This window comes from Bidens hawaiensis, unplaced genomic scaffold (genome assembly GCF_021521415.1).
Source record: "Bidens hawaiensis isolate Kalapana, Puna unplaced genomic scaffold, B.hawaiensis_p1.1 tig00009567_1, whole genome shotgun sequence".
NCBI classification, from domain to species: Eukaryota; Viridiplantae; Streptophyta; class Magnoliopsida; order Asterales; family Asteraceae; genus Bidens; species Bidens hawaiensis.
Window position 1 is genome coordinate 601,158 of NW_027491714.1, and position 13,902 is coordinate 615,059.

At 39.7% G+C, this 13,902-nt stretch overlaps 1 protein-coding gene across 1 annotated transcript; it reads left to right on the forward strand.

Moving 5' to 3' along the window:
- The first annotated feature begins 1,331 nt into the window (after window positions 1-1,331).
- On the forward strand, window positions 1,332-3,341 carry LOC143532881 (uncharacterized). The gene has a single exon (XM_077027801.1). The coding sequence runs from the start codon at window positions 1,332-1,334 to the stop codon at window positions 3,339-3,341; it is 2,010 nt and encodes a 669-aa protein (XP_076883916.1).
- The last annotated feature ends 10,561 nt before the right edge of the window (window positions 3,342-13,902 follow it).

The window sequence follows — 13,902 nt, forward strand, 5'->3', positions numbered from 1 at the left end:
AGAGGGAGAATAATTAAAATGGTTTACCAAATCAGTTCCTTGACTAGCAAATTTTGAACATATACCCAAAAATTCAACAATAATTTCCACAAAGAGCACCCTTTTTAACCTTCTCCGACGATAATTTCAACCATAATTTCCCCAACTTAAAAAATACCCAAAATGGCCCTTTCCAAAACGATAGGATCCATCTAAATAGAATTGACACCCGACGGATCTATCTGACACTCTTTCGTTTTTTAACCGACCACATCTTGACAAGTATACACTTAAACGGTCAGGCCCGACTGTTTTTGAAAAACCGAGCGTCTAGTTTTGGCATCGACCGTTTATTAAATTGTCGGTCCGAAGGTTTAATAAACGGTCGGCCAACGGGTCTATTCCGTCAGGCCTTCATATCTATTCCGTCGAGTGAAAATTCAAAATCTAAAACGGAGGCCCAACAAAATAGATATGAAGGCCCGGGCAAAATTGATTTGGTAAAATGGGCCATTTTGGTCATTTTGCCTAAAAATAAATCATGATTTTCAAGTTGGGTTATTTGTGTCAAAGTGTCAACTCATGATGATGCGACTGTGTTTTGGTGATTGTATGAAAGTTGAACTTTAAATTTTAGTAATTGATAACTTGACATAAGTAAATTTATAGGAATCTATGTGGAACTTCACAAGAAAAATGCAAGACTTTTACGGTGTTGACAAACATTATCATGTGGTCCTATCTGAAGGTCAAAATATTTCCAATCTTGTTTCTGCATTTCTATATTATTGTTTAGTTAGTAATGACTAATTTGTTATTTTATTATTACGTATGGAGCCAGCACAACTCACACCACACCACACCACACCTCAGAAGTCAATAATGCCACAAGTTACAAAGAAATTGTCGTTAACTTTCCTTTATTTTTTAACAACACCTTACTTGTGCTTAAATACACATATATCCTTGTTTAACGAAACAGCATACACTCCAATCTGACAAAAAAAAAAAAAACAAAACACTATTTGCCTTACATGGTCTAAGATTTTGGAAGGAACATGATATCTGTTGGTGGTAAGTCTTCTTTCGGCTCATCAATTTGCAGTTCATTAATATTACGTTATTTATCCGCGCCGATTGTAGTGTTCTAGGAACCGTCGATTGTAGTCTTTTGCTTAATCATTAAAACCAAGAACCAAACCATAAATAACGTGTTCATATGTCCTCTTCGATATCTATATTCTATCTTACAGCTGACTTCTTGTTTATTAAACTTGTTTCCAGTTATAGGTTTCCTTATGCTTGCGGACCACAGAAAACTATTCCAAGTGGTGCCAAATGAAGTCAAAAATATGTGGAACGAGTGGGCCCTACGTGGGCTGATTATAATCAGCATTGCTTCACAAATCACCTTATTTCTACTAGGCAACGTTAGGAAATACAACCCAAGAACACGAGTCAGAATGGCTCTATGGTTTGCATACTTATTGGCGTACGCCGTGGCATCAGCAGCTCTTGGTGTTATTACCCGAACAGCCTTAGACGTATGCAACACCTACACCTCTCATTCCCTTTCACAACTTCACAAACTAGACACAAGTGAGATCATGTCCTTTTGGGCACCCTTTCTCCTCCTTCACCTTGGTGGTCCGGATGCAATTACTGCCTTTGCATTGGAAGATAACAAGCTTTCGTTAAGACACTTTGTGGAGATCGCCTTTCAATCCGGAGTTGCGCTTTACATCCTTTTGTTATCCTGGCCAGGGTGTTCAGATCTCCCTCAGCTAAGCATATTGGTTTACCTGGCCGGTTTCATCAAATGTGTCGAACGTATTCTGGCTCTACGGTTAGCAAACACTGAGAACCTCCGTGACTCAATGCTTGGTCCTCCTGACCCTGGTCCCAAATACCCCAAATTCCTGGAGGGTCTCCACTTGAAAAAGTCTCAGGATTTCATTGCGAACATTGAAGAGGTCCACGAGTCCCCAATTCCCTCCAATGATCATGCATATCCTGACGGAGGAAATGTCATATCCGAAGCATATGAATTATTTCAAACATTCAAGCGTCTTTTCGTGGATCTTATCCTCACTTTTGTGGATAGAGATGGCAGCCAATCCCACTTTCGCCATCTCAACTCAAGTCAAGCTTTTCGTGTTGTCGAGATTGAACTTGGATTTGCGTTTGATATGCTTTACACCAAGGCTTATGTGGTGCATACGTTTAACGGGCTCATTCTTCGTCTTACTAGTATCTTTTTCCTTCTTTTGGTGCCAGTGGGATTCTATTTTCAGTGTAATATGAGCAATTACCACTTCATTGACATTGTCATTACTTGCCTATTAATTGGTGTAGCCGTTTTATTGGACATAGCTTCTGTTATTACCTTGCTTCGCTCTGACAGGACAGATCATTGGTTAAGCCAACGGAACCTGACTCGGAATGTCCTCATATTCCCATTCTTGAAAAATCCGACAAAGCGAAGATGGTCTGGTTCCATTGCACAGTTTAACCTCCTAAGTGTCGCTCTTGAAGAGAAGCCCGCTATCTTTATTCAAATTCAGAAATTCATTGGGATAGATAACATTCGCACACAGCACCGTTACAAGACTTATAGCAAAGTTACAGACAAACTAAAAGATTTAATTTATACGCAGTTTCGTGAACTGATGGTTGTCAACTCTGATCCCAAAGTGTTATGTACGCATAAAGGTAGTTTTTCGCTAAGAGAGAAAGATTGCGATGCTCTTCTATGGAGTATTAGTGAAGTCGAATTCGATCAGAGCATTCTTATATGGCACATTGCTACCTCTCTATGCTATTACTCAGATCTTGGCCATGAAGATGAAGTCGATGCAAATATCCACCGTATAGAAAGTAAGCATATATCTGATTATCTGTTGTATCTTCTCGTGTCTTACCCTGTAATGCTGCCAATCGGTATTGGTATGATCCGTTATCGTGACACTTGTGCTGAAGCGATGCGTTTCTTCAAAGAAAAAGGACCCATTACAGAAAAGGTTGAAGCCTGTATCAAGCTGCTTGAAGTTGATTCTCTTGAAGTATTGCCTAGTAAAGTGAAGGGAGATCGATGCAAGTCTGCGCTTTTTGATGGTTGTCGGCTCGCGTTAACTTTGAAAAAAATGAAAACCGAACGCATGTGGAAGGTAATGAGTCAAGTATGGATTGAGATTCTTGCTCATGCTGCTACTCATTGCAGAGGGTTTCACCATGAGCAGCAGCTTCGCAAAGGAGGCGAGTTTTTAACTCATGTTTGGCTTCTGATGGCACATTTGGGCATAATCACCGAGCAGTTTCAGGTGTCTCAAGGCCATGCTAGAGCTAGAGTTAATGTGCTCTAAGGCTTGTGATTTAGAGATTCAAATTATTTTATTTATTTATTTATCAGATAAAACACTGTTTACAAAGTTGTAACTTTTTTTTTATGTAATCCAAACACATTCATATTTGATACAACAGATGAATGAAGTTTCACTTATTTGTGATTAATGAAATGAAAAGATAACACAAGACTGAGATTTGATAAAACACCAGAATACACAAAGCTAATATTTTTAATTACAAGCATTGACCCAATGCATACTATTGTATTTGACCCAAATACTTAACAATAGTAGCTGAACACGTTAGTTATTCATCAAACTAACATCAAAATCATAACAGCCTTGCCTAGAGAAAAGCAAATAACTAATTTTCAAAGTTTCGATATAATCACTAGTTTTCAGTTTAAAAAAATAACAAAACCAAAACAAAGTAACCGTTCACAACTAATTTAAATCTTGGCATGGCTATCTCAACACCCTTAGGACTTGTGGACAGAACCTTCACTAAAGACTAACCATTTGGATGAATAAACCACAAAACACAAGCTTTCTCTTGGATTTTGAGCGGTTATGGGTTAGGATGGATTGGTGTATCATATGGACGAGCATTCGTGTATTATTATAGCCCATAATGTCTAGATAACGTTAAGGGGGAAAATTCCCAAAACAGCCATGGAGACCATGTGTTTTCCATTTCTAGCCATTGTTCCCAAAAATCCTCAAAATGGCCACACAAGAACTGCCGGTACAACGGTTCTTGGCATGTCGTTGACTTTTTGGTTCTGCCATCCGACGAAACTCGTGTTTAGGTTTTAATCTTGACTATTGGTTTTATTATTAGTTTTATTAATAAGTATTCTAGGGTTTGAGGTTATTGTTGATTTTATTTTATGGCATATTTAATAGTTTGTAAGTCAGAATCGGTATATTCTCATTTGACCAGATCTTATGGAGGTGAACGTTGAGGATTGAGGAGTGGGTCATTAGGTGTACCGGTTCTCTAGGAGTACTAGTATTTTCATTGGTTAGAATTGTTGCACTTTTGTTTTGTACCGGCTATAAATAGCCACATCTTTATTCAATAAAGTATGTGGTAGTGTTTTCTTTTAATCTTTTCTTTACAACATGTTTCAAACATCTCTTTATATATATATTTGAGAATTGTTCAGTTTACCTTTTGCAAGTTATATGTTCATTTCTATTCGTGAGTTTTAAAGGCTTGATATCCAACATTTGGTATCAGAGCTTCGTTCTTTTGAAGGGGCTGTGATCAGAAGTTGAATAATTACGGAAGCAGCTTCAACTCTTGAGCATCCTTTTTCGTGATAAGAGTCTAACCGACGGAGGTGCGTAAGAAACGAACGTGGAGAATCCGTTAAAGGAGGTGCCTTTGGATTTATTTCGTTTAGCAAGTTAAAGAAAACTGTAAGAGCGGTAGCTCGTTTTTCTTGATCGGGTGAATAGAGCTCTTGGAAGGGTTTGATCGGGAAAGGAGTTGAAGCTGTCAAAAAGAAAAAAAAATGGCCCTATTACCTGAGGCTGGTTCGATGTCGTTCCATATTTTGGTTTTAATTGCAACAAACTATCCAGTGTAGGCGGTCAAGGTTAAGGCCATTATGGATGCTAATGGCATATGGGAGACTGTCATACCGAGGGCGTTGGGTGCTGAACCGGATGAAAGGAAATCGAAACAAGCACTTGCTTTCTTGTTGCAAGCTATACCCAAAGAAATGGTGCAGCAAATGGGGAACTACACTGACCCAAAGCAAGTGTGGGATGAATTGAAGACCCGGTATTTGGGTGTTGATCATGTGAGAATGGCTCGGGTTGCAACGTTGAAGCGGGAGCTTGAAAGTTTGCAGATGAAGGAGGGCGAAACGGTTGATGATTTCATTACCAAGTTAAGTGGTTGTAACATCGTGAAAATATCGGGTCAAAAACACCAAGTTTCAAAGTCCAAGGACCAAAATGTAAAAATCTATTTTCCTGTCCGGCCACGATACGCGATGGATCAGAAGGCAATCCCGTCGCATATCGCGAAGGGCTTATCTCAGAACCCAAGATTTGGGCGGTGGGCGATACGCGATGCCCAAAGATCTCGACGTCATCACGTATCGCGATGACGTGGTCTGACAAGTGCGACATGTGCCCCACCACGTGTCCACATGTGGCACAACGTCCGCCACGTGGCACTACGTCTGTCACGTGTCATCACGTGGCAAGCATATATGTTGTGTCACCAAACCTAGTAGCAATACGCGACCGCCTTCCCCTAGGCCCATCGCGTATTGCTACCGGATAAAATAATAAAAAAAGATCCAGTTATCCATCGCGCTACGCGATGTAGCGCGATGGATCTTTTGCAAGACCCATCTCACTCTACCTCGTATACCGCGCCACCAATCTCCTCGATTTCCGTGCCAAAAAGCTGACGTACCTCGAAATCCATGCTACACAATGGCGATATTAACTTGAAGAACATGTCCCTTAAAAGACGACCTGACGCCGCCTCAAAGTACGTGCCAACAAAAGACGGAGATTGGTGTGCCTCGATAAACGTGTCGAAGAAGGTGTTGATCAAGAAAGCTCGAGAGAAATAAAGGCGTCGAAGTGTTGTCCAAGTATCTAGGGTTTTATAAGCCATCCAATGTAGGCATAATTCCCGAATAAAATTATAATAAAATATTAAAGGCTTAAAACATTAAGTCGAGAATATACTCGATACCTCGAATAAATAAAATGAAATATAACAAAGGAAATGTTTAAAGAGACCATAATAATAATCTTTGTTATTAAGTATTATTTAAAATTATTAAATAATAAATTAAAGAAAATTATAAAGCAAAGAAATATAAAGAAAGTTATGTGATATATATATATATATATATATATATATATATATATATATATATCTTTGTTGTTGTTGTTGTTATTATTATTATTATTATTTGAGTATTCTTAGATAATAATAAGTAAGTGATTAAAGTATACGTTTCTTAAAGAAGAAGAAACGTAGTGTTAAGAAAATAAAACAAGTTAAACTAAACGTTTTAAACTTGTAGAAGAAAAGAAAGAAAGTATAATTTAAACTAAAGATTTAAATAAAGAAAAGATGATTTGAACTAAAGGTTCATAAAAATATAAAAGAGGTAAAGATTATACAAAAGAGACTAGAGGTCTTAAGCCGGATTAAAGATCTGATATTAATAAAAGGTTATACTCGTACTATAGGTGCGTGATAGCAAGGAAGAATCAGTCAGTGTATTAAAGTTGATCATTTCAAAAGAAAGGTGAATACGGCCAACTTTATAAAACTTGTATTAAACGTGTCAAACAAATTGATTACATGAGATTACGTATCTCTAAAACATTATAAACAAAGGTAATCGCTAGCCCTCAGGTTGTCATGTACGTTTATTTGGATCCTTACGTATGTGGTACAAAGTCGGTGGGAACACCGCGCCACACCTAGTCATGAGCCTCCGCCATGATGGGCCGGACCTAAGTTACATCCGAGTTAGGGTGATCATGTGTATCTTGATGGTACCTAAGTAATGTCAAACGCTACGGTGTTTGCTGAGGGGTTTGTGTAGAACTTAAGTTTATAATTGTGTTTTGTTTTAAAACTTGATTATTCCTAATCCAGGATGGGTGGGACCTAAGTTATGTCTCGAGGGGTAATCAAGTAAAGAAAATATTTTATGCCTCAGCTTATTCACCATCATGTGTTGCTGACGTGTTTTCTAAACATTTTACAGGTAAAGAAGATTAGCCGCTTGGAAAGGACGAAGTGACATCTAGGCGATCTGATGGCTCAGATCATTTTGTTAATATTAAAATATGAATGGTGATTTTTGTATAAACAAGTAATCTTTGTAAACGCTAAACGGGTATTTTATAATCCCTTGTTTTGTTATATTATATTTTAATCCACGCAAATATATTTTTTGCTTTAATCCGCTAACTCTGATTTATTTACAAATGTGGTACCAACTGTTGGTCGCACGCCCAGCCCTAAGATGGGGATGTGACAGGTTGGTATCAGAGCCATCGATCTTAGCGAATTAGGTATTAATTAATAATACTTAAGCTTCGATCCAAGTGAATATGAAAATTTTATTACTTGTTTTATTTAAATAGGGATAAGATAGGTTGGTAACATTTTCTATCCCTCCTTAATTTAAACCACCTTTAGATGTCTTTCAAGAGGATAATGGAAGGTTTTATGAGAGCCGGAAATCCCGAACCCCTACCAAAAGACAATATGAGTGAGGACGACTACCAAGATTTCTTCAATCAGGATCACCCAATCAAACGAACCACACCAGTGTACTTCCCTGGAACCGAACAATGTTCAGTCAACTTACCCAATGATCCACCGATGCAAAGGAATGATCCCCCAAGACACTCAATTTATCATCCATCAAGTATACCGATGTATCATCCGTCCGACATCCCGACGTATCATTCGTCCGACGTACCGACGTATCACCCATCTGACATCCCGGCGTATCATTCGTCCAGCATCCCGGCGTATCAACCACCCAATCCTCGTCCGTCATATGCATTTCTCTCCAATAAGAAAATCAAGGAGGAACTGAGTTTGATTCATTTGATTGGATGCAATGCCATTCCGACTAAAGAAGATGGCATACTGCAACTTCTGCTTTCAACTCAGTTGACTCTCACCCCAATTCTTACAATGGACCATCCCAAAAGCCGAAGATGAAGGTTATGCTGTAGTGCGAGAGTTATCGTCTACATCCTATAGTGTATGAGACTGCAAAGTTAATGGAGGAAGAAGACCCCGAAGAGGAGGAATATCCGGAAGAAGAGGAAGACTCGAAGGAAGAACATGATGAAGAAATCACTGATGCGGTAACAACTCCAATGGAGGAACCAACAAGTTGCGTCTGTCCACCAAATCAAGGATGTCTACAACCATTCTTCCACAAGATCCCAAGCTATGGATCCGTAGACCCTTACACACAATATCTTCAAGAACTTAAGAACAAGTCACCACCAATCTTCCCATCATACCAAGGCATGATTCCGTCAATCGAAGAGCAAGCAAACGATATTCGTGAGCAAAATGCAGCAGCTGAAGCTTTCTACAACTATCCGCCTGACGTTCCCAAGAACCACTATGACATAGTTACGATGGGATACTGTGATCCGTCACCCCGGTATGGATATCCAAATGAGATCCCGCAATTTCAAGAAGAGCATCTTGATAGGTCCTTGCACAAGACCGATGATCTAAGAAAGAAGGTAGCTATTGATGGAGCTAAGAAGAAGAAGATATGAGATAAGCTTCTTTCGTAAATGCAACAAGATGACCAAGATGGTGAAAAAGTTCATGAAGGACTAAGAATAGGGTTAAGTGATGTTGTTGATGTTGTAATGAGTGTTGTAATGTTTAATATGTGTTAAAATATATACATCAAGTAATGATGTATATATGTGTGTGTGTGTGTGTGTTTAATAAATGAATAAATGAAATGTGTGATTAAGAAAATATTGTAATTTAAATTTCAGTATGTCAAATCAAAGTAACGCGGAAGCTTCTCGAAAAGAAGCAGAAAATCATGCCCTAAAAGATAAAGAACAAGAACAAATACCTGAAAAGTATATGGCACAAATACAAGAAATGATAGCAAAAGTTGTAAGAGCTGAATCCGTTAGAAAAAGTGAAACCAAACAAACCCATTCCACCGAACACTCCCGAAGATCTATTAAGTTCCAAACCCCATCCTAATCCATTGCATATCGAGGAAAGCGTTCATGAATCTAACGTTGATGGCGGCATAAAACATAAATTCAAAAAACTTAAAATAGAAAGCTGCTCATTTAAGAACTTCAAAAACTTTGGACCGAAAGAATTCTGTGGCGATAAAGGCGCCAATGCCACGCTAAGGTGGCTAGAAGAGATGGATTCGATCGTAATAATTAGCAAGTGTTCTGAGCAGGAGAAAATCAAATATACTGCGCAAATGTTTAAAGGCGAAGCGCTGAAGTTGTGGAATATGCTGATCATGAGCTACAGACGAAAAGTATTGTACAACATGATGTGGGAGGAGTTTAAAGGGATGGTGCTGGCTAAGTTCTGTCTGATGCACGAGACTGGTCAAATTCAAACCAAATTCCTTAGTCATAAATTGTAGGAAACAATATTTGAGAGTATAGCACCAAGTTTCATGAATAATGCCGACTTGTACCCCAGCTGGTAGCCCCTGAGTCTAGCAAAGTCACTCGTTACATATGGGGATTTCTGCGGGAAATCCGCGATATGGTAAGGTCTCACCTTATACAAACCGCTGACTCTGCAATGGAATTGACTGGTTAGTTGATAAATGGTCTTATTCGCAACAAAGAAGAAGACAAGAAAGTGGTGTCGTCAAACAACCACAAGAAGACCGGAAGTGCCCAATTCAAGGGAAAGAGTATAGATCAACAAAAATATGGATTTAATATCAACTATACCCAATGCAAGTTCTGCAAGAAATACCACAAGGGTAAATGCCACTTTGCTCTGTCTTCAACTACAACTGTCTGCGACTCGTGTCACAGACCCGACCACGCAACGGCCGATTGCTGTAAAAAGACGATGACTTGCTACAATTGCAAGGAAATGGGACACTTAAGCTTCGAGTGCCCTAAGAACAAACCCGCTGCTGGTGGTGCGGGTGTAAGTGGCCAAAGAAATGAAACGAAGAAAGGAAACACAAGAGTCTTTGTTCTCGACACGAAGAAAGCGGCCGACATGCCGGAAACCATCACCGGCACGTTCCTAGTCAATGACACATATGCTAGAGTTTTGTTTGATTCGGGTGCCAGTTTAAGTTTTATAGATTATAGCTTTTGTAGTCTATTAAACGAACCTTTAACAAAACTAAATAAAACCCTAAGCGTCGAGACCGCTAGTGGCGAAATCGTTAAAATCTCCAAAGCTCTAGAGAACGGAAAAATCTTATTAGCTGGTTATGTTCTTCCTATTCAATTATTACCCGTTTAATTTGGTATTGATTGGCTATCCAACAATCATGCCCGTTTAATTTGCAATAGCAATACCGTTGAACTTCGAGCCCATGATAAACGAACCATTCGAATTGAAGGGGACAAAGATGCTGGACAGGTTAGCATAATCTCCATGACAAGGGCTAACAAATGTTTAAACCAAGGATGCTTAGCATTCATGGACTAGGTCACCGAAGAATCCAAACCAAAGGAGATAAAGGACGTACATATTGTCTCCGACTTTTCCGATATCTTTCCCGATGAACTTCCTGGCATTCCTCCCGATCGAGAATTCGAATTTAGGAAAGATCTTATGCCCGAAACCCCACCAATTGCCAAAGCTCCATATCGAATAGCACCAACCGAGATGAAAGAGTTAAAGAAACAACTTGACGAGCTACTCGATAATGGTTTCTTCCGTCCAAGTTTATCACCACAGGGAGCACCAATTCTTTTCGTCAAGAAGAAAGATGGATCAATGCGCATGGGTATCGACTACCGAGCCTTAAACAAAGTCACAAATAAGAATCGATATCCTTTACCTCAAATGGACGATCTTTTTGACCAACTCCAAGGTGCAAGTTATTTCTCTAAAATCGATCTGCGTTCTGGTTATCTCCAACTCAAAGTCCAATCTGAAGACATTCCAAAAACCGCATTCCGAACAAGGTATGGACATTATGAGTTCACGGTTATGCCGTTTGGTCTCACTAATGCCCCAGCCGCGTTCATGGACATTATGAATCGTATTTGTAAACCTTACTTGGATAAATTTGTTATCGTATTCATCGACGACATACTTATTTATTCTAAGTCAAAGGAGGATCATGTCTCACGTCTCCGAATCTTACTTGAATTACTTAGAAACGAGAAATTGTACACCAAGTTCTCAAAATGCGAATTTTGGCTTCACGAAGTGCAATTTCTTGGTCACATCATAAATGTGAACGGAATTCAAGTCGATCCCGCAAATATTGAAGCTATCTCTAAGTGGGAGATTCCAAAGTCGCCAACTGAGATCCGAAGTTTCTTAGGTTTGGCCGGCTACTATCGTAGGTTCATAGAAAATTTCTCTTGAAACGTTTTTCCCCTAACTTCGTTGACTCGTAAAAATATTAAGTATGACTAGGGAACCAAACAACAAGAGGCGTTCGATATACTCAAACAAAAACTCACCCAAGCACCTATACTTGCCTTGCTATAAGGTACCGAGGACTTTGTTGTCTTTGGTGACGCGTCTCATTCCGGTTTGGGATGCGTACTAATGCAACGAAAGAACGTAATCTCTTATGCTTCTCGTCAACTCAAGGTACACGAAAATAACTACACAACCCCCATAATCTTTGCCTTAAATATATGGAGGCACTATCTCTATGGAGTCAAGTTTGTCGTGTATACGGATCATAAAAGTCTAAAACACATATTCGAGGAAAAAGAACTCAACATGCGTCAAAGACGCTGGATGAAAACTCTAAATGACTACGACTGTGAAATTGTCTATCACGAAGGTAAAGCCAACATTGTGGCTGATGCCTTGAGTCGTAAAGAACATGAAAAGTCAAAAAGAGTTCGAGCTCTACGACTAGAACTCCAAGTAGATCTAGTCGAGCAAATCAAATTGGCGCAACTTCAAGTGATCAATGAAAACAAGATCTCCGACGAAAAACGTAACGGCACCATTGGCTCGCTAGTCAAGGGTAGCTATGGTACACTTAGACTGGGAAACACGATTTGGGTACCAATCGTTGGAGACTTGCGAGAAAAGATCATGAGCGAATCTCACAAGTCCAAATACATGATGCACCCCAGTAGTGACAAGATGTACCAAAATCTAAAGCCAATTACTGGTGGAACAGAATGAAAAGTGACATCGCTTTGCATGTTGCAAAATGTATGACGTGTTTGAAAGTCAAAGCCGAACATCAAAAGCCCTCGGGATTGCTTCAACAACCCGAACTCCCTATTTGGAAATGGGAATTGATAACTATGGACTTCATGACAAAACTCCCAAAAACCACTCGTCAACATAATGCAATTTGGGTCATAGGCGGTAGGTTAAAAAAATCCGCTCACTTCATACCCATCAATAAATCATACTCAATGGATAAATTGGCGCAAATTTATGTGAACAACATTGTTGCTTTGCATGGAGTGCCTTTGTCAATAATCTCTGATCGAGACACTCGTTTTACGTCTCATTTCTGGAAAAGCTTCCAACAAGCGTTAGGCACAAAGTTAAACCTTAGCACCGCCTATCATCCTCAAAACGACGGGAAAAGCGAAAGGACAATTCAAAAGTTGGAAGATATGCTCCACGCTTATGTGATTAACTTAGGCGAAAGTTGGGACGACCATCTTCCCCTAATGGAATTTTCGTACAATAATAGTTATCACATGAGTATTCAAGCCGTACCGTTCGATGCGTTATACGGCCGAAAATGTAGAATGCCAGTATGCTGGTCTGAAGCCGGATATAATCAATTATCTGGACCCGAAATAGTCCAATAAACCACTGACAAGGTGTTACAAATCCGTGAACGACTTAAGACGGCACGTGAGCGCCAAAAGAGTTACGTAGATGTCCGTCGTAAGCCGTTAGCATTCAATGTAGGCGATATAGTCTTATCAAAAGTTTTGCCTTGGAAGGGTGTCGTCCGCTTAGGAAAGAAAGAGAAACTAAGTCCACGTTTTGTAGGACCTTTTGAAATACTCGAGCAAATTCGTACTGTCGCTTACCGTTTGCAACTACCCGAAGAAATAAACGGGTACACGATGCATTCCACGTCTCTAATCTACGAAAATGTCTAGCCGATGAATCTTTGTCTATGCCTTTAAAATATGTCAAAGTAAATGGAAATTTAAAATTCGTAAAACGAACAATACAAATCGAAGATTATAAAACAAAGAAACTAAAGAGACGAACATTGAAAACAGTCAAAGTAAAGTGGGACTCACGAAGAGACCCCGAACACAATTAGGAACTTGTATCCGAAATGAAGAAAAAGTATCCCCACTTGTTCTAAGAACCGAATCTCGCGGACGATATTCATTCCCAAGGTGGGGAGGATGTGACATCGTGAAAATATCGGGTCAAAAACACCAAGTTTCAAATTCCAAGGACCAAAATGTAAAAATATGTTTTCCTGTCCCGTCACGATACGCGACGGATCAGAAGGTAAGCCCATCGCGTATCGCGAAGGGCTTATCTCAGAACCCAATATTTGGGCGGTGGGCGATACGCGATGCCCAAATATCTCGACGTCATCACGTATCGCGATGACGTGGTCTGACAAGTGCGACACATGCCCCGCACGTGTCCACACGTGGCACAACGTCCGTCATGTGTCACCACGTGGCAAGCCTATATGTTGTGTCGCCAAACCTAGTCGCGATACGCGATGTCCTTCCCCTAGGCCCATCGCGTATCGCTACCGGATAAAATAATAATAAAAGAATCAATAATCCATCGCGCTACGCGATTGATCTTTTGCAAGACCCATCGCGTATCGCGATGGGTCACCAGATCAGGGCCTACAATAGGGGCTCCAGCCCTCATTCTTAA

Bases quoted from the DNA above. Each gene is read 5' to 3' on its own strand.
- LOC143532881 (XM_077027801.1), top strand. From the start codon at position 1,332: ATGTGGAACGAGTGGGCCCTACGTGGGCTGATTATAATCAGCATTGCT.